Source organism: Pseudophryne corroboree, chromosome 2 (genome assembly GCF_028390025.1).
Source record: "Pseudophryne corroboree isolate aPseCor3 chromosome 2, aPseCor3.hap2, whole genome shotgun sequence".
Classification (NCBI taxonomy): Eukaryota; Metazoa; Chordata; class Amphibia; order Anura; family Myobatrachidae; genus Pseudophryne; species Pseudophryne corroboree.
The window spans coordinates 271976230-272001615 of NC_086445.1; the positions used below are offsets into that span (position 1 = coordinate 271976230).

At 43.7% G+C, this 25386-nt stretch overlaps 1 protein-coding gene across 1 annotated transcript in view; it reads left to right on the forward strand.

The window, feature by feature from the left end:
• LCP1 (lymphocyte cytosolic protein 1) overlaps positions 1 to 25386 on the forward strand; it is a 168170-nt gene that overhangs the window by 133157 nt on the left and 9627 nt on the right. Inside the window, exons 7-11 of the mRNA XM_063952813.1 lie at positions 6664 to 6829; positions 10125 to 10267; positions 19476 to 19571; positions 21393 to 21588; positions 22681 to 22759. Of these exons, the coding sequence (XP_063808883.1) occupies positions 6664 to 6829; positions 10125 to 10267; positions 19476 to 19571; positions 21393 to 21588; positions 22681 to 22759 (680 nt within the window). The remainder of the gene's footprint in view (positions 1 to 6663; positions 6830 to 10124; positions 10268 to 19475; positions 19572 to 21392; positions 21589 to 22680; positions 22760 to 25386) is intronic.

Consider the following 25386-nt stretch of genomic DNA (forward strand, 5'->3'; position numbering starts at 1 on the left):
GTTTAATGTATAAACGCCTATGCATAATAGCTTTGTTTATAAATGATCAGCTCTGGTGTTATTGCAGTGTTCATTATAAAGAAATAATACACTTCTGCTATTACTGACAATTACAATGGGTAGTAGAAGCCACACTGGATTACCTCAATCTGTGTAAAAACATTTTGACCATAGCCTTTACAGAAGGGAATACATTGTGTCATATGTAATCTTTCCTTGTTGGAAAAAAAAAAAAAAAAACATAATGGCCCTGACTCTGAGTCTCATGCAATGCCGACATTCACGCAAATGGTTGATGTTTTCCTATGGCGTGTGCGTCCAAGTTGTTAAAAGTTACACAGCGCAACTGTCCCATGGTGTGTGAGCACAGAGGGGCAGTGGGGAGCAGGACCCGCGGGATGTGTGCACACAGAGGGGCAGAGGGGCGACGGAGCAACGCAGGATGCAACATGGCGTCACTAGCAAAGTCTTCTGTCAGCACTGCAGCAGGCCAACCATAAGACATTGCTAATGACGACGTGGCATGCTTATTGGGCATACACACTGTGCCAATGGGAACAATATGTCTGTCTGATCCACTTTACCCAGCTGTACTCAGCTGTAAACATTCGACATTGGAGGCCACACTCTAAAGTACAATCTGTGCCTAACCCTAGCCCCCCACCCCCCCACCTTGCAGCCTAAACCAAACCTTCCCACCCCTGCAGGCTAACCCTAACCCTCCTCCCGCAGCCTAAATCTAACCCCCCCTGACCTCGCGGCCTGACCCTCAGCATTCCCAGCATACTTAAGTTCAGGATCCCAGTGTTCGGGATTCCGGCACCGGCATTGTGATCCATGTCGGCATCCCAGCAACGGTATTCCGAGCAGTGTTGGGATTCCGGCATTGGTATTCTGACTGCCAGAATCCTTACCGGATCACTATAGCAGTACCATTACTGCATGCTCTTTGTAATCTACATTAATGTCCCAATATGTTCAGTTTGATGTCACACATATATGCTGCAGACAATATGTCTCTGAAAATCTGCAGGTAAATCTATTTTTTCCCCCCAATCCAAATAGTTTCTTCATCAGAGTCAGATTAGTTGAGATACAATATTTTCCTATTGTACAAAGAGATTTACTCAGTTGTGTCAGTCAATGTCCCAGTGGAGCTTACAATCTAAGGACACCACTAATGGCTCACATACAGGGGCGCCGACAGCTGTGTCGTGCCCAGGTACTGGAAGGGGACGTGACCAATGCAGGGAGGTGTGGCCAGCACCCCTGCATAGGAAATATTACAAATATTAGTTATTGTGCAGCACTGGAGGGGGCGCCGGGATGGGGGCTGACAGGTGGCAGGCAGTATGCGGGCGTGCGGGTGCAATTGATCACCCCCCCTGCACATTAAGCAGGGAGAGAGAGGAGCGGCTGCTTCCTCCTCTCTCCTCAGCGCGGCACACAGCAGCATGTATGCTGGGCTGGGAGAAAAAGTTGGTGCTGCACAAGTCACTCCTCTGTCTCCCTGCTCCAAGTGCCACTGTCTACAACAGGGAAGGAGGGGGCAGCGGGACCTGGGCCTCCCCCCGGGCACCTCCAACAGGCCTGGGTCTGGGAAAAGAGTACCTGCCCCCCCACCTCCAACCCCTGCTCCACTGCTCACATACACACACACTAGACACAATTAGGCCAAGGAAGGCAGCCAGATCATCCGGAGGAAACATACATGTAGATAAAACATACAAAGTTAATGCATACACCATGGCTGTACATTAGATTGTACTTAGAGTATAATTAAAGGTTCCCTGCAAACCTAACAAATTGGGGGACATTCAATTCTTTGGAAAGTCTGTTGGGTGTCTGTTTTTCCGCTGTCTATTAGACAGGAAAAAATAGACACCCAACTGACTTTTCAAACAATTGAATATCGCCCATATTCTTGGTTACACACAATTTTTTGTTTTCCAACCTCCATTTCTATCAGTTATTTTAGTCAACTGATTTATGATTATTTCAGTCAGTTATTTCAGGTCATTGAATTATGCTCATTTATGTCTGTTATTACAGTTCATTTTAAAATTTTCATCCAAATCCTTCTAGTGAAAGGCCCAGAACAGGCTCCCTGTGTCAAAATTCTGCCTAGAGTAGAACAACGGGAGGTCCAACTGGGGCCGCAAACCCCTGTTATGTTTTCTTGGATCCAATGTTATCACTCTGTGAAGTTTTCATCAAAATCCATCCAGTGGAAGGCCCAGAACAGGCTCCCTGTGTAAACTTTCTGCCCAGCGTACACCAACAGGAGGTCTGACAGAGACCCCAACCCCCTAATATGTCTTCTGGGATCCAATGTTACCACTATGTGAAGTTTTCTTCCAAATCCATTCAGTGGAAGGCTCAGAACAGGATCCCTTGGTCTGCCTGGCGCATTCTGCCGTGAGGTCTGACTGGGACCCTAACACCCCTAAAACCTGGCCAGGATCCAACTGGACCACCTTCCTTTGGTTTTATTCCAATCTTTGCAGGGGTGTCTGAATATACAACTGGACAGACAAACAGACCAATGCATTTTATATATATATATATAAGATATATGGCCATGGCCCCGAAAGGTGTGGATTTTTTTACTTGAAACCCTGCCAGTATTTTAAATTGGATAATGAGGGGTATGTGTACCAAGTCTGGTCTAGGTCCATCAAGCCACGCAGAACCCCCTATGAAGAACAAATAGACATATTTTCACTTGTATATATAAATACACATACTGTCACAACTGAGGGCTGGTACTGACCAGGGGAAGCCTCAATTGTAGGGGCAGAGGTATATGTGAACCTGGGAAGCAGTAGAGAGTTCTTAGACATGCAGGGAACCTTTACCACAGATGCCCGAAGGCGTGACCACGACAAAGGAAAGTTTAAAGGTTTTATTGAAACTCAGCTCACAAGCATATGTCGGAAGTTAGCAATATTAAGAACAGCATATAAGTCACAGTTCCCAGGAGTGCATATAGGCAGTCTCTAGGTGTGGTTTAATTAAGCACAGTCTTGAAGGACTTGGAGATGATATTTCCTTACCAACACCGATGCACTGGGTAGCTGATGGGAAACAGAAGCTGATGACTGAACTGCCGGGAAATGCCGGATAGAACCGACACAGGTGGTGAGCTGTGAAATGGTGTCAGATACCAGTGTAATGGAAGATCAGATGCAGAAACACTGGTGATGCTAGAGATCGATGACAGAGCACCGATGGTGACTTGGGATCGATGGCGGAACACCGATGGTGACTTGGGATCGATGACAGAACACCGATGGTGACTTGGGATCGATGACAGAACACCGATGGTGACTTGGGATCGATGGCGGAACACCGATGGTTACTGGCAGGGCAGAGCACCGCTGGAAGCTAGAAGCCGGTCTCGGGTAACTGCCAGTCACAGGGTGCAATGTTGAGACACTGCAGAGTCAGGCTGTACTGCAGAGAAAGTCCATGGGAGAACTGCACACTGGAATCACTGAAGACAATTGAAGCACTGACAATCTTTCCAGCCCAGGAACAAGATATTTATACCAGCTGGGAAACAGGGATTGGCTGGCTGATTAAGCAGAGTCTAGAGTGCAGCTGCTGGGTAATTAGGTAGAAACCAGAGTGCAGCTGATAGGCTGAAAAGCAACATGTGATGAAAGCAAACATGGCTGCGCCCATGTTTGCTTTTGGAGGGAAAGATTGTTTGTAGCTTGCATGTGAGCTTTAACCATGAAGCTGCCAGAATCACAGTGAAGAGTTTTGAGACAATGAGATGCAGCGTGCTGCATGCAGACAATGCAGATGGAATCCAGGCTTGGAACACTGGGACAGTCTCAGGAGGCATTTGGAAGGTAAATACTGATAAGGAATTACCTGGATCGTGACAGCACCCCCTCCTTTAGGAGTGGCCCCAGGACACTTCTTATAAATTCTTTACCTGAACAAACGGAAGAATCTAGATTGAATCCTGATGAACTTGAACTGGCTGGAACCAGAGGAGACTGTACTGGACCTATGGACAAGACCAGATTGAGTCCAGACAAACTTGAACTGGCTGAGACCGGCGGAGACTTTGGGCCGACGGATAGGACAGGATTGAGTTTGGAAACCGTTGAATCAGCTGGAACTGAAAGAGTCAGAATCTGGTTAGAACCGGAATGAGTGGTATCTGAGTGTTCAGTTAGACCATCCTGGACCTGGTCCATGCTGGATGCCAACAGGGTGGTGCTCTCTGAAGATGGCAAACAGGAGTTCATAACTGCATTTGTAGCACAAAAATTTCCATCTGGGAACTTGGCTCTGGATACTTCCCTTGGGGCTGAAACTTTGGTGACCCCTCCTGGGGTTGACGAATCAGACATCTCTCTCAGGGTTGTTTTCTCCAGCACCCCCCTGGGGTTGACAGATCAGAAACTCTTTTTTGAGAAGACTCATATGCCCCTACTAGAGCTTGAACATAGGATACCCCTTCTTGGGCTGTAGACACAGATGCCCCTTCTTGGGCTGTAGACACAGATGCCCCTTCTTGGGCTGTAGACACAGACGCCCCTTCTTGGGCTGAGTAAAGAGCGTCATCATTCCAGAAAAGTTTGGACTCTAGGATCTGGAACTGTACGAGATATTGACCGACTGTTCGTGTCCCCTGACGTAGCCTGAGGATATCAGAGGAGGCAGAGGTCACACGACCTGGTTCATCAAAGATGCGCCTGAAGGTTGCCACGAAGTCTGCATATGAAGAGAGCAGGGCATCAGACTTCTCCCATAGAGGTGATTCCCAATCGAGGGCGGAGCCACTGAGGAGGGAGATGATGTAAGCAACCTTGGTGCGGTCAGCTGGGAAACTGCCAGGCTGTAACTCAAAATATATCTCACACTGATTTAGGAAACCCCGACAGGCTTTTGGGGAACCATCAAACTTGGCAGGTGTCGGTAAATGGAGACAAGGAGCAGAAACGGGAATGGTGGGTGGGGATACCACCAAAGGTACTGCAGTCGGCACACTGGACGCCCCTGAACCACGGAGGGTTACTTGTATTCCATCCAGCCGAAAGGAGAGGTCCTGGAGACAGCGGATCACATGGCCCTGTGCAGTCTCCTGACGTTCAAGGCAGGCTGCAAGTTCTTGCATCGGCCTGGTCGCTTGGACCTGGTCTCCGGCCGGATCCATTAGGTCAGTGCTTACTGTCACACTGAGGGCTGGTACTGACCAGGGGAAGCCTCAATTGTAGGGGCAGAGGTATATGTGAACCTGGGAAGCAGTACAGAGTTCTTAGACATGCAGGGAACCTTTACCACAGATGCCCGAAGGCGTGACCACGACAACAAAGGAAAGTTTAAAGGTTTTATTGAAACTCAGCTCACAAGCATATGTCGGCAGTTAGCAATATTAAGAACAGCATATAAGTCACAGTTCCCAGGAGTGCATATAGGCAGTCTCTAGGTGTGGTTTAATTAAGCACAGTCTTGAAGGACTTGGAGATGATATTTCCTTACCAACACCGATGCACTGGGTAGCTGATGGGAAACAGAAGCTTATGACTGAACTGCCGGGAAATGCCGGATAGAACCGACACAGGTGGTGAGCTGTGAAATGGTGTCAGATACCAGTGTAATGGAAGATCAGATGCAGAAACACTGGTGATGCTAGAGATCGATGACAGAGCACCGATGGTGACTTGGGATCGATGGCGGAACACCGATGGTGACTTGGGTCGATGACGGAACACCAGTGGTGACTTGGGATCGATGGTGGAACACCGATGGTGACTTGGGATCGATGGCGGAACACCGATGGTTACTGGCAGGGCAGAGCACCGCTGGAAGCTAGAAGCTGGAAGCCGGTCTCGGGTAACTGCCAGTCACAGGGTGCAATGTTGAGACACTGCAGAGTCAGGCTGTACTGCAGAGAAAGTCCATGGGAGAACTGCACACTGGAATCACTGAAGACAATTGAAGCACTGACAATCTTTCCAGCCCAGGAACAAGATATTTATACCAGCTGGGAAACAGGGATTGGCTGGCTGATTAAGCAGAGTCTAGAGTGCAGCTGCTGGGTAATTAGGTTAGAAACCAGAGTGCAGCTGATAGGCTGAAAAGCAACATGTGATGAAAGCAAACATGGCTGCGCCCATGTTTGCTTTTGGAGGGAAAGATTGTTTGTAACTTGCATGTGAGATTTAACCATGAAGCTGCCAGAATCACAGTGAAGAGTTTTGAGACGAGATGCAGCGTGCTGCATGCAGACAATGCAGATGGAATCCAGGCTTGGAACACTGGGACAGTCTCAGGAGGCATTTGGAAGGTAAATACTGATAAGGAATTACCTGGATCGTGACACATACATATATATATATATATATATATATATATATATATATATATTTATTCCCTAAATAACTATTTGTTAAAGTGAAAACTGTTTGTAGGATGATTCATAAAGGCAATGAGTAGACTTTGGTTAAGAGTAGTTAGGGCATTACTGTATGTGTGTAGACACATATAATATCAGGACTCAAGTGGGTGACTGTGCCTAATGATGTCACATGGGATACATGACATTTATTTAATATTAAAGTTAGGTTGTCCTCATTTACAAGGACCCGTTAATCCTCTTATTTATATTTTATTGATGCTCATGCTTTTTTTTGCCTTCAGGAGAATTTGAATTTGGCACTCAATTCCGCTTCTGCTATCGGATGTCATGTAGTAAACATTGGCGCTGAGGATTTGAAGGAAGGGAAACCATACTTGGTGCTGGGACTTCTGTGGCAGGTCATCAAGATTGGACTGTTTGCAGATATTGAGCTCAGCAAGAATGAAGGTATATGATCTTCTTATATGGTCATGAATCCATTTGGGATTGGAGGTAGTTTATATATCATCCTCTCAACTAAATACTATGTACTGTATTTACATTATTTATAATAATAATAATAATAATAATAATAATAATATTATAATATAGCCTAATAAGTAATTAGACAAAAATTCTTCATGAGGAAAGGACACATAATTATTTCACGTTCTCACAGTGGCATGAAATACCTACAGTGTAGTCATGGGATAGCTACAGTTTAATCATGGGATAGCTACAGTACACTATAGTGTAGTGTAGTCAATGGATAGCTACAGTACAGTACATCTATACAGTATCTATCTGCATACGCCCGCTCCCTATCAGACTCATTCATTTTGCTCTGTCTATGACTGACACCTCCAGAATTTCATCTGTGCTGCTCTCTATCACTGGAACACACTCCCTCTCCTGCAACACTTCAAACGGCTCTCAAAAGCTGTTTCTTCACAAAAGCCTAACAGTTCCCATCTGAAGCCACCACTTTCTGACTTAGCACGCAGACTTACATTGCTGTGACAGCCTTGTCTGCACCCTCTCCCATATGTTTTGTAACCTCTCTCAGAGTGCTCTTCCTTTGTGTACTACAGTGGCCTATTCCGTTTCTAATGTTTGCTTCTATCTCCTCCCCTCCCCTATACTTACAATGGCCCTAACCCTGTCTGCTGATCAGTAAGAGTACAGGTTTCCACCAGCATTGACGTTGTTGTAATTATGACTGTGTATTCAGAATTGTTATCTAGCTTGTCTGTATCATAATGTTTTGCACTTTATATCCTGTTATGTATGCACTTTATCTGTATGTGTGCTCTGTAAGGTGCTGCAGTACAGTATATTAATGTGCTACAGTAGCTGCAGTACAGTGTACTCATGGGCTAGACACAGTACAGTGTAGTCATGAGATACCAACATTACAGTTTAGCCATTGGACAGCTACAGTACAGTGTAGTCATGGAATAGCTACAGTACAGTGAAGATATGAGATACCATAGAATGTAATCATGGGTAAGTGATTATACAGCTACAGTATAGTGTAGTCATGGGACAGCTACAAGGGATAGCTACATTACATTGCAGTCATGGGATAGCTAAATTACAGTGTAGTGGAGGGATAGCTACAGTACAGTGTAGGCATGAGATAGCTACAGTAGAGTGTAATCATGAGATACAGTACAATGTAGTCATGAGATAGCAACACTACAGTTTAGTCACTGGACAGCTACAGTACAGTGTAGTCATGAGATACAGTACAATGTAGTCATGGGATAGTAACACTACAGTTTAGTCACTGGACAGCTACAGTACAGTGTAGTCATGAGATACAGTACAATGTAGTCATGGGATAGTAACGCTACAGTTTAGTCACTGGACAGCTACAGTACAGTGTAGTCATGAGATACAGTACAATGTAGTCATGGGAGAGTAACGCTACAGTTTAGTCACTGGACAGCTACAGTACAGTGTAGTCATGAGATACAGTACAATGTAGTCATGGGATAGTAACGCTACAGTTTGGTCACTGGACAGCTACAGTACAGTGTAGTCATGAGATACAGTACAATGTAGTCATGGGAAAGCTACATTACAGTGTAATCATGGGATAGCAACACTACAATTAGTCATTGGACAGCTACAGTACAGATGTCATTGGACAGCTACAGTACAGTGTAGTTGTGGGATAGGTACACTACATTGTAGTCATGTGGTAGCTACTTTACAATGGTCATGGGCGAAGCTGGATTAAGGCTTTGGGGGGACTTGGGGCAATTAAGACTGGTGGGCTCCAAAGACCAACATTTTTGGATACAGGGATCAGGTCATAGTGCACAAGCCTTCATCAAACACATGAACAGGAGGGTTTCAGGGCACGAGTCACATGCCCATTTCACTTCACGCTGGGGGCATGCACATTGCTTCAATTATCTGTTTTAATTACTTCCACTTGTAGCTTCCCCCTTTTTTGAAGCCCAGCTTCTCCTGGCCACCCCTGTCTCCTACCCTGACCCCTTCGGTCACTAATACCTGTGCAGGATTCATGAACCCAAGTTTAGATTTCTTTGTTATTCAGTCACACTGTTCTTTATTACATTTCAAGATGGTGACATACCCAGGAATCAAACCCATTGCCTGTGGCATTGCAGTCAGACAACCTATTAATTGAGCTGTCTGCTTCTGTATAGAAAGCTATGTTATTCTAAGCTAGAGAATTCTATTTAAAGCTTACCTTGTACTTTGTGAACAAATGATCAGCATTGCGGCTGAGCAGATCCATATAATGTAGTATGTGGCTGCAAGAGATTGGATGTGTGGCTGCACACTACATAGATCTGCTCAATTGTGCTGGTTATTATTATTATTTTTTTACAAAGTACCAGTAGCTTCATATAGTGTTCATAGTTTATGCAGGATCAAGTAGCTCAATGAGTAGGGTGATTAGAATTAGACGGGGTTGTAGGTTTGTAGGTTTGAATTCTGGGTATGGCAGTATATTGAAAATGTGTTATTTAGTAAAGGGTATTATAACTGAATAACAGCGAGCTCTCAAATTAAGTGCATGAATGTGTTATAAAGGGGATTTGTGTCCAAATAGAAAAAATATATAAAAAATGTGGGAAGGGGCATCATAGTATGAGCTGTCTCTGGGATCAAACTCGTCATGCCCCTTCCCCACGAGGTATGTGCCTTATGTTCCTATTGAAAAAATACGGGGTGTGGGGCGCTAATTCTCTCTCTGGCACAGGGCACCAAAACTTCTAGTCATGGCTCTAGGTTACACTAGTGTAGGCATGGGATAGCTACAGTACAGTGTAGTCAGCAGCATCTCCACGACACCATGTTACATTGATATAACTTTATGCAACATTTTTTAAAATCTCAAAACTTATATCCACACCAGGTTGTGACAATGATAAATGTATTGCTTGATGTAAACTAGATTTAAATTTAATTTATTTATTTAGGCACAGAGCCTCAAATGATAGAAGTATACCTTTATCTGAAAAACCCTGCACTACAGAAAATAGATTCAATAAATATTTTACATATATTATAAGATAAATGCCCTTTTATATATTTTAGTCTAGATTTTGGACCATTCATTGGAGTATTGCTTTGTTCTTATTTTTGGTGTATAATAATAAATTAGAAAGTGGTACCAAAGTCACAATTTGCTTTCATTATTGGATTGTAAAAAATATAAATGTTTTTGTAAAAACAGGTTTTGTACCACTGTATGTACTATAACATTATATGTTCTATACAGCTTTGATTGCCCTGTTACGGGATGGAGAGAGTCTGGAGGATCTCATGAAACTTTCTCCAGAAGAGCTGCTCCTGAGATGGGCTAATTACCACCTGGAGAATTCTGGATGCAACAAAATTAATAATTTCAGCTCAGATATAAAGGTGTGTTGTATGCTATCAATCTATCCATCCACCCCAATATGTTTTATCTTCACTGCATGCCACAATCAGCATATTCTGCTGTTTCTTCTTAACATGAGCATTTCTCTGCAATTCTTATTGGCCAGGGAAAAAGCTGCTTTGATACATCAATTCTGACACATTAATAGCTTTTTACCGGACATGTGACAGGTTACCAGTTTTAATGGAGTCATATTTCTACAGCTTTTTTGTCTGGCAGGTGAAAACCCTACATGTAATAATCATTAGGCTTAGCTGCAGAGCAGGGTAGTATTAGTGATATGAGTTTCCAGTAGATAATCTGCTGCTTGTTAGTGACATGGAATGTGGCTTTCAAGAAGCAGGAGTGATTTGAGCCTATGGGGGGTACTCAATTCTTGTCGGAAACTGCTTTCTTGTCAGAAAGACGGCAGGTTCTGACCTATTCAATGCCGGCTGCTTTTTTTGTCGGAAAACACGTGGATTGTCGGAATCCATGTGTTCTGTCAGAAGCGCAGCCAAACCCGACAGGTTTTAGCCCAATTTCCGACAATGTCAACCCGACTTTAAAAAAAGTCGTATTGGCATTGTCGGGAACGGGCCATACCTGTCGGGTTTGGCCGCAGCATTGAATACTGACCTGTCGGATCCTTTTTGTCAGAAAGGATCCGTCATGAATTAAATATACCCTTATGTATTGTATTATGGCACATTTTCAAAATCACTGCTCTAAAAACAAGTTATTTTCCAGGGTCACATCACTATTCCCCAGTACAGTATGTATACCTGTCAGAAATAGATAATCAAGAATAGAGGAGGCATTTTTTTTTTATTTGCTAGAGAGGAAGAATACATTTTCAGGATGCAGGTCATATAAATCACATCTAACTACATCCCTTCATCAGTAGCAGATCCAGGCCAACTGATATTGCATACTCTGTCTACACATTCAAACTATTTCAACAGGTTACAATAGTACTAATTTGACCTGTTTAAGATATATATTTTTTATGTAGCGCAAAAAATGTTTGTTGATTTTAACAATTTGTTGGTGCACATTTTGAATTTGAAATAGATTAAAGCAGGATTGTTCTCTCACTGTATCAAGAGCCATGGCAAATCAAAATGAATATTCCACAATGTTTCGAAAATGAAAACTGAAAATAATTTTTTCTTTCTTTAAATCTATTTATACTCCACTGTATTTGCAAATCCAAACATGGCCAAATTCTTCATTGACTCACAGCATGGTAGCGATTTTTTTAATAAATAAAAAAACTGATCATTAAGCACAAAAAAACAAACAAAGCAGTGATGTGATAATTAAACATGGTGAGCATCTCCCAGAGATCAGTACTGTCCAATGTACAGAAGGCGAACTGTAACAGTGACCGAACAACAGAAGTCATTGACTGTGATGATACATAATGAACCATCTCCAGAATATTATGCAAAAAAATAATTAACTGGCACTGGCTTAAAGAATCCCCATATAATTGATAGCGAGGAGCTTTATATTCTCCAGCAAGATGATACTGCAGACATATTGCAGAAAGTCTTGTGGCCTGATAAAAATATGGTGTGTATGGGGGCATAGCCTAATGGGACCAAGGCCACACCCCCGGGGTCCAATCTGCACATCTAAAATGTTGAGAGGTATGGAAGAGCTGAAAGACAGACTGCACCCGTGTGCAGTGTAAGTAGTGCTTACCAGGGAATAACATGGGTCAGAGCTACAGTGGGAACGAGGTCTGTCCCAGGTCTGACCCGGATTGGAAACGTGTTGAAAATCCAGGGTCGGACCCGAGATTGTGGTGGAAAAGTGGTATTATTTTGCAATGTGTTCTCTACTGTAATACTCAGGAGTAAGCAGAGGAGCACATTGCTGTGAGGGAACTTGCATTTATTTAAATCTGCACCTAAATATTCACAAAGAGTGATAAATACTTAGGGGGGGATTTATGCATTCTTGGTGAGAGATATAAAGTACCAACCAATCAGCTTCTATCATTTTAAACACTGTATTTGAAAAATAGCAGAAACTGATTGGTTGGTACTTTATCTCTTTCCAAGATTTGATACATCTCCCCCTTATTATTCCCCTTCCTTCCTCATATCATTTTGATTACTTTGAAGCTTACTCTTATTGTTCTTTGTCTTGGTGGCTTAAGAGTTAATGAATGAATGAATGAATGAGTGGGTTAATGAATGAGTGAATGGTGTTTCATACTTTTTGAAGGCACTCTATATATAATTTTGCAAATATACCTTATCTTATGTCTTTAGAAATGTACACGATATAAAGATTAACCTTGAGCAGGTATAAAAGACCTCATAATTTTATTGTTCTGTGAAAGTCACATATTTGTAAATTTGAAAAAACTTTTCCTAGAACCACAAACGTTTCAAGCGCATGAATACTGATCATTATAAAGATGACTTCATCAGATGAATCATGCCATCATATGACAGGTGTAACACTGTAGGGGTGCAAGGTGCCTTTTCCTGGGGAATATGGCAGCACGCAGCAGCTGAGGGACAACACAAGTCCAGTTTCTGGTACAACTGACCCCGGCCAGTTTTATTGAAACAGAAAATAAAACAAACCCCAAAATAAAAATACCTTGCCTGTCCGGCACTAACTAAACATAAGATGTTCCTAACTGTCACTAAACAAAACACAGAGTTCTTCAGTACATACTGTATAGCTTACTTGCATCAGAAAGCGTGTCTCTCACACACAGATCCTGCAGCCTTCCCAGGCAGTCTGCCCATACTAATCAGGTTAGAAGCACTATATCACTCTTACACAGCTGAAACCCTGATTAGCCCTCTGTGAGGCCAAAGACCCGAACTGGGCCCAATGTCTAGAACTCGCCTTATCTCTCTCTCAGAGCCTTTACCCAGCTTTTACAGCAAACTGAAAAGGTTCAGACAAAACAAAAAGCATTTTTCCTAGAAGTTAACATTTTCTAAAACATGTAAGACAAGAACCTGGGACAAATATACCTGCCCTCAAACACTATCCCAGTGTTCTTGTCACATATCCCCCTCCCCTGTTTCGACCTAGGGGCCGGAACACTTGTAGCCCCCAAACAGAAGATGCGAGACAATGCATCTGCGTTGGCCAATTGTGTTCCCGGTCTATGTTCGACAGTAAACTTAAAGTCCTGCAACGCTAGAAACCATCTAGTTACACGAGCATTCTTGCCTCTATTTACATACATCCATTTTAAAGGGGCATGGTCTGTCACTAGTCTGAATTGTCTACCCAAGAGGTAATATCTCAAGGTATCTAGTGCCCACTTAATGGCCAAAGCCTCCTTTTCCACAATGGCATACCTTTTTTCATGCTCATTGAGTTTCCTACTCAAATAAATGATAGGGTGTTCGTCCCCATCTCTGGTTTGGGACAGCACAGCACCTATCCCTACCTCTGAGGCATCTGTCTGTACCACAAATTCTTTTGAAAAATCTGGTGTTATCAACACCGGTTGTGAACACAAAGCCACTTTTAACGCTTGGAACGCCTTTTCTGCATCAGGGTTCCATTTCACCACATTTGACTGCTTCCCTTTGGTAAGGTCTGACAACGGCACCGCTGTGGTCGCAAAATTAGGAATAAACCGTCTATAGTACCCAGTAATTCCCAAAAAAGCCCTTACCTGTTTTTTATTCACTGGACGAGGCCAGTTTTGAATAGCATCAACTTTATTCAATTGGGGCCTAATCAGACCTCTGCCTATGGTGAAGCCCAAGTATTTGACCTCCTCCATTGCGAGGCAGCACTTCTTTGGGTTAGCAGTTAACCCTGCCTCTCTGATTGAGTCCAGTACTGCTTGTACTTTAACCAAATGGGACCCCCAGTCTGTACTGTGAATTACCACATCATCCAAATAGGCAGCTGCATATTTTCTATGGGGCCTCAAAATTTTATCCATCGCCCGTTGAAAGGTTGCTGGAGCCCCATGCAACCCAAAGGGTAACATCTTATACTGGTACAGCCCCTCCGGAACCGAAAAGGCTGTTTTTTCTTTGGCGCTATCAGATAAAGGTATTTGCCAGTAACCTTTGGTCAGGTCCAATGTGGTGAGAAACCTGGCTGTTCCCAGCCTTTCTACAAGCTCATCCACACGGGGCATGGGGTATGCGTCAAACTTGGACACCTCATTTAACTTACGAAAGTCATTACAGAAGCGTATGCTACCGTCGGGCTTCGGGATGAGCACTATGGGACTGGACCACTCACTGTTAGACTCCTCTATGACTCCAAGTTCTAACATGGTTTTAACTTCCTTAGAAATAGCTTCTCGCTGAGCTTCAGGAATCCTATATGGCTTTAAATGAACCCTGACCCCTGGTTCTGTGACAATGTCATGTTTTATTATGGTCGTTCGGCCAGGCAGCTCTGAAAATACCTCCCTATTTTGGATGAGAAATTCTTTAACCTGATTGTTCTGATCAGCTGATAATGTCTCTGACACCTTCACTGCGGGAAGCAACCGGGGTGAAGACACCGAAGGGCAAGGCTCCGCTGACAGAGACAACCTATCTTTCCAGGGTTTGATTAAGTTAACATGGTAGATCTGTTCGGGTTTTCTCTTTCCCGGCTGGTATACTTTGTAATTAACCTCATTCACTTTTTCCCTAATCTCAAATGGACCCTGTCATTTAGCTAGGAATTTGCTTTCCACAGTGGGTACCAAAACAAGAACTCTATCTCCAGGAGCAAATTCCCGTATCTTGGCACTCCGGTTATAGACCCTCTGTTGAGCACTTTGGGCCTGTTCCATGTGCTCTCTGACAACAGGTACCACGGCTGCAATCCTATCCTGCATTTGTGTTACATGCTCAATAACGCTTCTATAAGGAGTGGGCTGTCCTTCCCACGTCTCTTTGGCAACATCCAACAGCCCTCTGGGGTGTCTACCATACAACAAATCAAATGGAGAAAACCCCGTAGAGGACTGAGGAACTTCTCTGATGGCCATTAACAAGTAGGGCAACAAACAATCCCAGTTTTTCCCATCTCTCTCAACAACCTTTTTTAACATACTTTTTAATGTTTTATTAAACCTTTCCACCAACCCGTCAGTTTGGGGATGGTAGATGGACGTCCTAAGGTGAGTGACCTTAAATAACTTGCACAATTCTTTCATGATCCTTGACATAAATGGAGTACCTTGGTCAGTCAAAATTTCTTTTGGTATTCCCACTCTACTAAATACCTGCACCAGCTCCCTAGCTATCGCCTTGGTTGTGATAGTGCGTAAAGGGACAGCCTCAGGATATCGAGTGGCATAGTCCATAATTACCAGGATATACTGATGGCCCCGAGCAGACTTTAACAAGGGCCCCACGAGATCCATGGCTATTCTGTCAAACGGGACCTCTATAATAGGCATGGGAACTAGTGGGCTCCTGAAATGGGGTCTAGGGGCATGCTACTGGCATTCAGGACAGGAAGAACAATATTCAGACACTTCTTTATAAACCCCTGGCCAAAAGAACCTTTGTAAAACTCTTTCAGTGGTTTTTTCTGCCCCTAAATGTCCTGCGGTAACGTGACTATGAGCTAAATCTAGTACCGTTCTCCGATAAGGCTGGGGAACTACCAGCTGTTCCACCACATCCTCACCCCTTTTGACAATGTGGTACAAGAGCTCATTACAGATGGCCATGTGGGGATACGTAACCCTGTCACCTGGTACCACAGGTTCCCCATTAACAATCTTAACATTCTCTCTAGCCTTTATTAAGGTAGGATCCTTTAACTGTTCAGACGCAAACAGATCCTTCTTTACCTCCAGGTCAGGCACGCTTTCAGTTCTAACTACTATGTCTCTGTTCCCGGCAAGAGGGTCCTCACTGGACTCCCCATCTGTCACTTCCCCAGCCAAACTAGCAAAAGGCAAAGGGCCAGAAAGTTCCGAAGACCCACGTACATCCAAAAAATCACCGGTATTATCAACTGGCTTTTTACTTCTCACATCTGTTGATAACCGTGATTCCCACAGTTTCCAAAAATGAGGAAAATCCCTCCCTATTATGGCCTCATGCACCAGGGTAGGGACCAGTCCCACTTTAACCATTGCTGACCCACAACAAGTTTCTATATTCACCTCAGCAGTGGCATAATATTGGGTATCCCCATGTATGCAAGTTACCCCAATAGGTATTTGCTGGACCTTCAAGGGGTTCACTAACCCAGCTTTCACGAGGGTAACTAAACTTCCTGAATCTAGCAAGGCCTCTACCCGGTTACCTTCTAAGAACACATCACACATTTGTTTTTCCAGCTCAGGTGAAGGTACCACAGTACAGGCTAACCTAGCAAAGAAAGACATTCTGCGACATTCAAAGGCAGCATCACATGGCATGGGTTCTTGCGTGACTGGGCAATTGGCAATAACATGACCTGGCATACCACACCTAAAACATTTAACCACACGATTATCAACCCATTTGGGCAGCATAGACCGTTCTAGCCCCATTGGCCTGTTTCCAGGGCCAGTGTTTACAGTCTCTCCAGCCTTGCGTTCTCTTAACCGCCCAGCAACGTTTTCCCACGGAACAGTCTTACCAGTCTTTACTGAAGGGCGCTGTCGAGGATCTATGGGTTGCTGGGTGGTCATCAGTAGTTCCTCTGCTGCCAAATACCTCTCTACCATGTCCACTAATTGGTCAGCAGTACCCGGGTTTCCATGGCTCACCCACTTGCGCAGGACCATGGGCAAAGATCTCAAGTAGCGGTCCATGACGACTCTTTCCACCATCTGGGGACCAGTTAATGTCTCTGGCTGCAGCCATTTTTTTGTTAGCTGAATAAGGTCGTGCATCTGGGAGCGCGGAGGCTTCTCCATGGCGTACAGCCAACGGTGCACCCGTTGCGCTCGTACTGACAGCGTGACTCCCAGGCGGGTCAGGATCTCAGTCTTTAGTTTATCATAGTCCCGAGCCTCAGCAGGGCTTAAATCAAAGTAAGCTTTTTGGGGCTCACCTGACAGGAAAGGTGCCAGCAGACTGGCCCACTGTGCTTTCGGCCAGTTCTCACGCTCGGCAGTCCTTTCAAACGTGGTCAGATAGGCCTCCACATCATCAGCCTCTGTCATTTTCTGCAGGAAGTGACTGGCTCGTATAGAACTAGAGCTGGTTGGAGCACTGACGGCCACATCTCCAACCCGAGCTGCAAGTCTCTGCACCACTTCTGCTAAGGCCTCTCTATCCTGACGCTGTAGTCTCCAATTTTCCTCCATTGCCACCTGCTGCTGTCGGTTGGCCTCCTGCTGAGCCGCTGTAGCTTGCAGCAAGGCTTTAAGCAGATCCTCCATGTCAACAGATTTTTCAGGCGGCTTTGCAGCTGCTTTCACCCAGGACATATATCAAACCCTCAGGGGTGAGTCTCAGTAACTTCACACTGGGCTGTATCTGCATAAACCACCGTTTTCTGCAGGCCTCACAAAGCTGCTGCTTTCACTTATGCGCAGAACGGCCTGCTCGCATTCTCCACCAAGTTGTAACACTGTAGGGGTGCAAGGTGCCTTTTCCTGGGGAATATGGCAGCACGCAGCAGCTGAGGGACAACACAAGTCCAGTTTCTGGTACAACTGACCCCGGCCAGTTTTATTGAAACAGAAAATAAAACAAACCCCAAAATAAAAATACCTTGCCTGTCCGGCACTAACTAAACATAAGATGTTCCTAACTGTCACTAAACAAAACACAGAGTTCTTCAGTACATACTGTATAGCTTACTTGCATCAGAAAGCGTGTCTCTCACACACAGATCCTGCAGCCTTCCCAGGCAGTCTGCCCATACTAATCAGGTTAGAAGCACTATATCACTCTTACACAGCTGAAACCCTGATTAGCCCTCTGTGAGGCCAAAGACCCGAACTGGGCCCAATGTCTAGAACTCGCCTTATCTCTCTCTCAGAGCCTTTACCCAGCTTTTACAGCAAACTGAAAAGGTTCAGACAAAACAAAAAGCATTTTTCCTAGAAGTTAACATTTTCTAAAACATGTAAGACAAGAACCTGGGACAAATATACCTGCCCTCAAACACTATCCCAGTGTTCTTGTCACACAGGGTATAGCGTAATAATTATTTGTTTGCAGACATTATTTGTGATCTAAATGATAGAGTTGCTAGTCCATGCAATAGCCATCCCTTTACGTGGGTGTCGGATGATAAAGGTGGATGAAGACAAATGAGAGAGGATGGTCATAATAAATGGATTTATGCAAGAGGAAGACGTTAGACTAGGTTAAAATACTATTTATCTTACTGCAAAGCAAATATTTAATTTTCTGAAATGCCAAATGAATGACTTCTAAGTGCAGTGAGAAATGAGTTTCCATCCGCCATATGGTTCTAATTAGCCTTTTTCCATATTAACACTAAAAGTTAGCTGTAGATTAACAAATAGAAATTGATTAACAATTAGCTGTTTAATTTAATCTAAGATAGAGCTAACAACACAGAAAACTCACATAGAGATCATCCAACACAGCAGCACTGAAAATGTCCTTGATGATTTAGTAGAACATATACTGTAGGTGCAGAGCAGACATTGGGGGTGATTCAGATCTGATCTTTCACACAGCGGGCGATCAGGTAGTAACTGCGCATGCGTATGCACCACAATGCGCACGCACGTCGGACAGCAACAAAGGGCATCGCCGGTCAGCGACGGAATGGTGCGAAAAATCCAATTGCACAGGCATTCGCAAGGTGATTGACAGGAAGCCATTTGTGGGTGGTAACTGACAGTTTATTGGGAGTGCCCGGAAAAACACAGGCGTGTCCAAGCATATTCAGGGAGGGTGTCTGACGTCAGCTCCGGCCCTGATCACCCTGATGTGATCGCACTGTAGGAGTAAGTCCTGGGCTGCGCAGAGACTGCTCAAAGTGGTATTTTTGCAGCTCTGCGTTCACATGGAATTGCACCTTGTACGGCGAAATTACACACCCCCTGGAGGCGGCGACTATCTGAACGCAGAACAGCAAACTGTGCAGCCCAGGGATCAGGTCTGAATCACCCCCTTCTTTCTATGCATGGACATCATGTGATGCATGTAGTACATACATACATGACTTATCATGCACTATAATGTGAGCTCTTATACAGCTTCACTGAAACTGTCTGTTGTTCTGGTTTGTTTCCATAATGTATTGATGATTGTCTTAATTTGTTTCTTTCTATTACAGGACTCCAAAGCCTACTACAGCTTGCTTGAACAAATTGCTCCAAAAGGAGAAGAAGAGGGTATCCCTGCTGTGGCCATTGATATGGCTGGACTCAGGGTAAACTGTCAGCTCTTACAATAATCTAAACAGTGTCGCAGTGACCTAGATTAACATAACTTCCATACTGCACATTAAAGATTCACAGATAGCTATCTTAGCCAGTGTTTCCCAAACTTTCTTGAATCACGGCACCCAAGAGTATCAGCATTTTTTTCACGGCACACGTAGGCCAAAATGTTTGGATTGCGAAATTCAGGAAAAATTATTAAATGAAATTGGTGCAGGGTTGTGCTTCTGTTTGTCCACCTATTTTATGACTGGCAGTCACATGCACCATAAATAATTTGATTTGGTCTTGGACCCCCAGCCCATGGCACCCCTGCAAGTGCCCTGAGGTACCCAGTTTGGAAGCCATTGCTGTAAGCAAATCATGCTTTCATTTATTTAACCCTTATATGACCACTCTTAGGAGAAAATTAACTTAGCAGCACTTTTTAAAGCCACCTTGTCTTCAGCTTTTCGATTTAAAGGGGCAATAATATGAATTTAAAAAAAAATGCCTGGCTTTGTATTTAATATTATTGCCCCTTTAAACTTAGTAGCCATAGCCGTGGTGACTTTGAAAATGAACATATAGCAATGGTCGGCTACTTCAATTTAACAAGCCCAGAAAGGCTTAGTTGGTCCAAATGTGTCTTAAACAGCTAATACCATTTTCAGCTGCCTCTGCTCTTTCTGACATGGTTTACCATTAGCCGGGCAGCTCCTTATCTAAAAGGATGAAAAGACTGGTAAATAGCCCAGGTACTTCATCTTTTTTCATCATGATCAGCAGCGATATTTTAATTTTCTGGGCAAATAATGCTCATTCCTAGAACTCAGCAGAGTAAAGCTGCAGCACAAATGCTTGTTTGTAATTTTGTGCAACTGTACTCAGTTTTACAGTAAAGTGCATGGATTTATGAGTCATGATGGCTGTCACTACAGGGTGCAAAAGTTTGCACTCTGTGATTGAAGGTCTTAGGTAGATCCAGGTTGTTCCTTGCTGATTTTGGCTTAGGTGCTTAAGGGCACTCTTTGCAATTCCTTTCATCAGACGTTACCAGTGGGACTCCCTTGGCAAACAGTGGGAGAACATACAAACACCACAGAAGAGACCTATCAGAATTTGAGCAATGACACCAGTGTTGAGTGACAGCAATACTAACCACTGTCTAACCACTGTCCCTGTGTGACTGTACTGTCACCAAATAAACCTAATTGTGAAATGCACTGTACCAATCATTTAAAAAAATAATAATAATTTTTTACGCAAAAACATTTGAATAGAACATATCCCACCAATGGTAATGCCTTTTTAGCAGGGAAATACCCACACAATGCCTATTATTGAAAGTCAAATAGGCACAATTAGTTTTATCACTCCTCAGCTTTTTATGTCCATCTAGTTTACTTAATCTTTGTCCATCTATCATAGAAACATAGAATTTGTCGGCAGATAAGAACCACTTGGCCCATCTAGTCTGCCCCTTTTTTTTTTTTTTAATATTATTTTTATCTCTAACCTTATTTGATCCTTATTTCTTTGTAAGGATATCCTTATGTCTATCCCATGCATGTTTAAATTGCTCTACTGTCTTAGCCTCTACCACCTCTGATGGGAGGCTATTCCACTTGTCCACTACCCTTTCTGTGAAAAAAAATTTCCGCAAATTTCCCCTGAACCTCCCCCCCTCCAGTCTCAGTGCATGTCCTCGTGTCCTATTGCTTCTCTTCATTTGGAGAATGTTTCCCTCCTGGACTTTGTTAAAACCCTTGATATATTATATTATATATCAACTACATATTCTATATTCCATCCATGTTTCATGATCACAGGAGAAAGAAGACCTGAAGAGAGCAGAGTGCATGTTGGTGCAGGCAGATCGCCTGGGCTGCCGCCAGTTTGTAACAGCGACGGATGTTGTACGTGGAAATCCAAAGCTTAATCTGGCTTTCATCGCCAACTTGTTTAACAAATACCCAGCCCTACAAAAGCCAGAAAATCAGGACATCGATTGGAGCTCACTTGAAGGTAAATGGAATCATAGGGGGTCATTCTGACCCGATCGCACGCTGCAGTTCGCAGCGCAGCTATCCGGTTGGAACTGCGCATGCCAGACGGCCGAAGGCCGTCGTTACCTAGCGATTGCCTCTGCCTGATTGACAGGCAAAGGCATTCTCTGGGCGGGAGGGGGCGGCAAGGTGGCGTTTAGCCGCCGTTTTTGGGGCACGGTCCGGCCAATGCAGGCGTGGATGGACCGTGCGGGAGGGCGGGCCGCAGTGGCTGTGACGTCACACGTAGCCGCTGCGACCCGGGGCAGTGGCAAGTAACTCCCGGCCGGCCGCAGGAGCTGCACTGGCCGAGAGTTACTCTTCAAGTACAAAAGCAGCGCCGCTGTGCGATGCTATTGTACTTGTGCGGGGGCAGGGGAGGGGGGAACTGACATGCAGGGTGGACTAGCCCTGTGCTGGGCGTCCGACCGCATGTCTGGGAAGATGATCGTAGCTGTGCTAAATTTAGCACAGCCACGATCAACTCGGACTGACCACCATAGTTATTTACTATACCTAGGATATGGCTTCTGTTTTTATAGCTGCATTACTAATCAATTACTTGGTATATATATATATATATATATATATATAAACCATGTAAAGAAGGTGGCACTCAGAGACTTGCAAGTACACACAAATTCTTTAGTGAACAAGCTACAGAATTACATCTAATGTAATTCTGCAGCTTGTTCACTAAAGAATTTGTGTGTACTTGCAAGTCTCTGAGTGCCACCTTCTTTACATGGTTTATTGATGGAGGTGAAACCTCATAGGATGGCACCTGAGCCAGAAAGCCCACGGAGGCCTTCCGAGTGCCGGCCACTACATGGGTATCTATATATATATATATATATATATATATATATATATATATATATATATATTAATATATATAATAATTTGTCATTACTAGTGGGTGCCTATAAATTCCTGTAAGATGCGGTGGTGGTTATTTTCTGGACATTTTCCGTAATGCTTTCTATATAGTCTCTTCCTTTCAGAAATATTACAGTATATATGGTCTCTACACCTGTATGCATTATAAACGTTTATTAATTTCATTGTGAAGGTGAAACAAGAGAGGAGAGAACATTCAGGAACTGGATGAACTCACTGGGTGTTAACCCACGTGTAAATCATCTGTACAGGTAAGAAGCTCCGTGATGGGAGGTTCATTTCTCCAAAAATATTTTGTTATAAGTTTTAAAAAAATAATATATTAAAGATTACAGATTAAACTAAACCATACATGAAATAGAAGCAACTGTTCTGGATTCTGAAATGTAAATAAACATACTTTTAAAATACAGTATATTTGGACACTGACACAATTTTCCAATTTTTGGCTCTGTAGTCCATCACAATTGATTTAAAATGAAACAATGGAGATGTAATTGAAGTGCCGACTTTAAGCTTTAATTCAATGGGTTAAACAAAAATATTGTTTGAAGCATTTAGGAATTGCAACCATTTTATACACAGTCCCCTGTTTTCAGGGGCCTAAATGTAATTGGACAAATTAACATAATCATAAATAAAATGTTTATTTTTAATACTTTGTTAAGAATCCTTTGCAGGCAATGACTGCCTGAAGCAGGGGCATATTTAGAGAGGAGGAAGCCCATATGCAGGCTCCGTCTGGGCCCCCTCTTCTCTAGCCGGCATGCTCTAGGCTTTGGGCACTAGGGTCCCTAGGGGATCTCTGAAAAATGGGTGGTGGCCATTTTCCCAGTGATTTTCCTACTGCGCATGTGCCAAAAGTTCGAAGGGTAAGTATTAAAAATAATGGGTGCAGGGTGTGGTGTGTGGGCTCCCCTGGAGCCTGGGTGCCCATGTGCACTGCACACAGTGCACCCATTATAAATACGTTAGTGGCCTGAAGTCTGGAGCCAATGGACATCACAAAATGCTGGGTATCCTCCTGTGTAATGCTTTTCCAGGCCTTTACTGCAGGTGTCTTCAGTTGTTGTTTGCTCATGAGTCTTTCTGCCTTTAGTATTGTCTTCAGCAAGTGAAATGCATGTTCAATGGGGTTGAAGTCAGGTGATTGACTCAGCTATTGAAGAAAATTCCACTTCTCTGCCTTACAAATCTCCTGAGTTGCTTTTACAGTATGGTTTGGGCCATTGCCCATTTGTACAGTGAAGCACTACCCAATCAAAGTTGCAGAACTCGGCTGAATCTAAGCAGACAATATACCTCTATACACTTCAGAATTCATCCGGATGTTTCTGTCTTCTGTCACATCATCAATAAACACTGGGGACCCAGTACCATTGGGAGCCATGAAGGAACATACCATCACACTGCTTCCACTGTGTTTTACAGGAGATGTGCCATGCTTCGGCTCATGAGCCATTCCAAGCTTTCTCCATACTTTCTTCTTCCAGTCATTCGATACAGGTTAACCTTATTTTAATTTGTTCAAAGAATGCCTGGCCTGGCTTTTTTTTTTTTTTTTGGGCAAAGTCTGATCTTGCCTTCCTATTTTTGAGGCTTATGAATGGTTTGCACCTTGTGGTGAACCCTTTGTATTTGCTTTTGTGAAGTCTTCTCTTTATATAAGTCTTAGCTCATAATATCCCTACTGCCTGGAGAGTGTTCTCCATTTGACTGGATGGTGTGAAGTGCTTTTGGGTTTTTTTTTACAATGGAAAGGATTATGTGGTCATCCCCCCACTGTAGTCTTCCATGAATGTTCAGGCCTTTTTGTGCTGCTGAGCTCCTCAGTACGTTCTTTTTATTTTCTGTTGATTTGGCCACAGTATCAATCAAAAAGATAATAATCTTAATTAATACTCAGTATCAATTAAAATGGCATCACTAAGAATTTTCATATTTTTAAATGTCTATATGATGAAGATTACATCAGTTTTAACTGTATGAAATTTCACACTGCTTATGAATGGACTATGATAGCCTAGTGGGCTAAAGCTAGTTCACACTACGCAAATTCTTAGTGATGACATTTTTAATAGATACTGAGTATTAATTAAGATTATTATCTTTTTGATTGGTACTGTTTTCAATAAACTATAAATAATGGGATTTTTTTATTATCTTGAACTTTGGTGATGCCAATCACTCTTATACTGATTATAATATTCAGGTGTACATCCGTATACAATCAATGGACTTCCATGATCGTTGGATTAAACATTTAAATACCTGACCAAAGGAATCACCTGTATGCACCTTCTGAGAAAACCATTTTTGCATAAAAAAACGGAGAAACGCGTCAAGGACCCGAGGTAGCCTCATTCACCTTATACCAGAGCGTTAAAGAGCTTTCTGCACTCCGGACTATGGTGTCCAATCCCAGGATCGGGATTGGCGGGATCCCGGGATTTAGGGCCAAAAACAGACGGGATTTAATCCTGGGATTGGAAGCTCCAATCCCGGGGATTGAGGGATCAGCGTTGAGCGTCCACAGGATGCTCAGACGCTGGCCGGCTTCCTTCCTCCAGCTCCCCAGCGCAGCGTGAGAGGTCATGCTGCGCCGGCAGCCGCTGCTGGGAGCCGCCAGGAGAGATCAGAGGTTGTTCCCCACCCGCTCGCCCCCGGTATATGGTGAGTTATGTGTGCGGGGCAGGGTGGGGCGAGGGGGTGGCTACATAGCTAAAAGCCAATCCTGGGTATCCCGGGAATCCCGGAATTGGCCATTTTTCAATCCCGATACCCGGGATTGAAAAAATGGCCCGGGATTGGCTTCCCTACTCCGGACCACACAAGTTGTTAGCAGCAATCAGCAGCTGCACTCTCCCTTCCTTGGCAG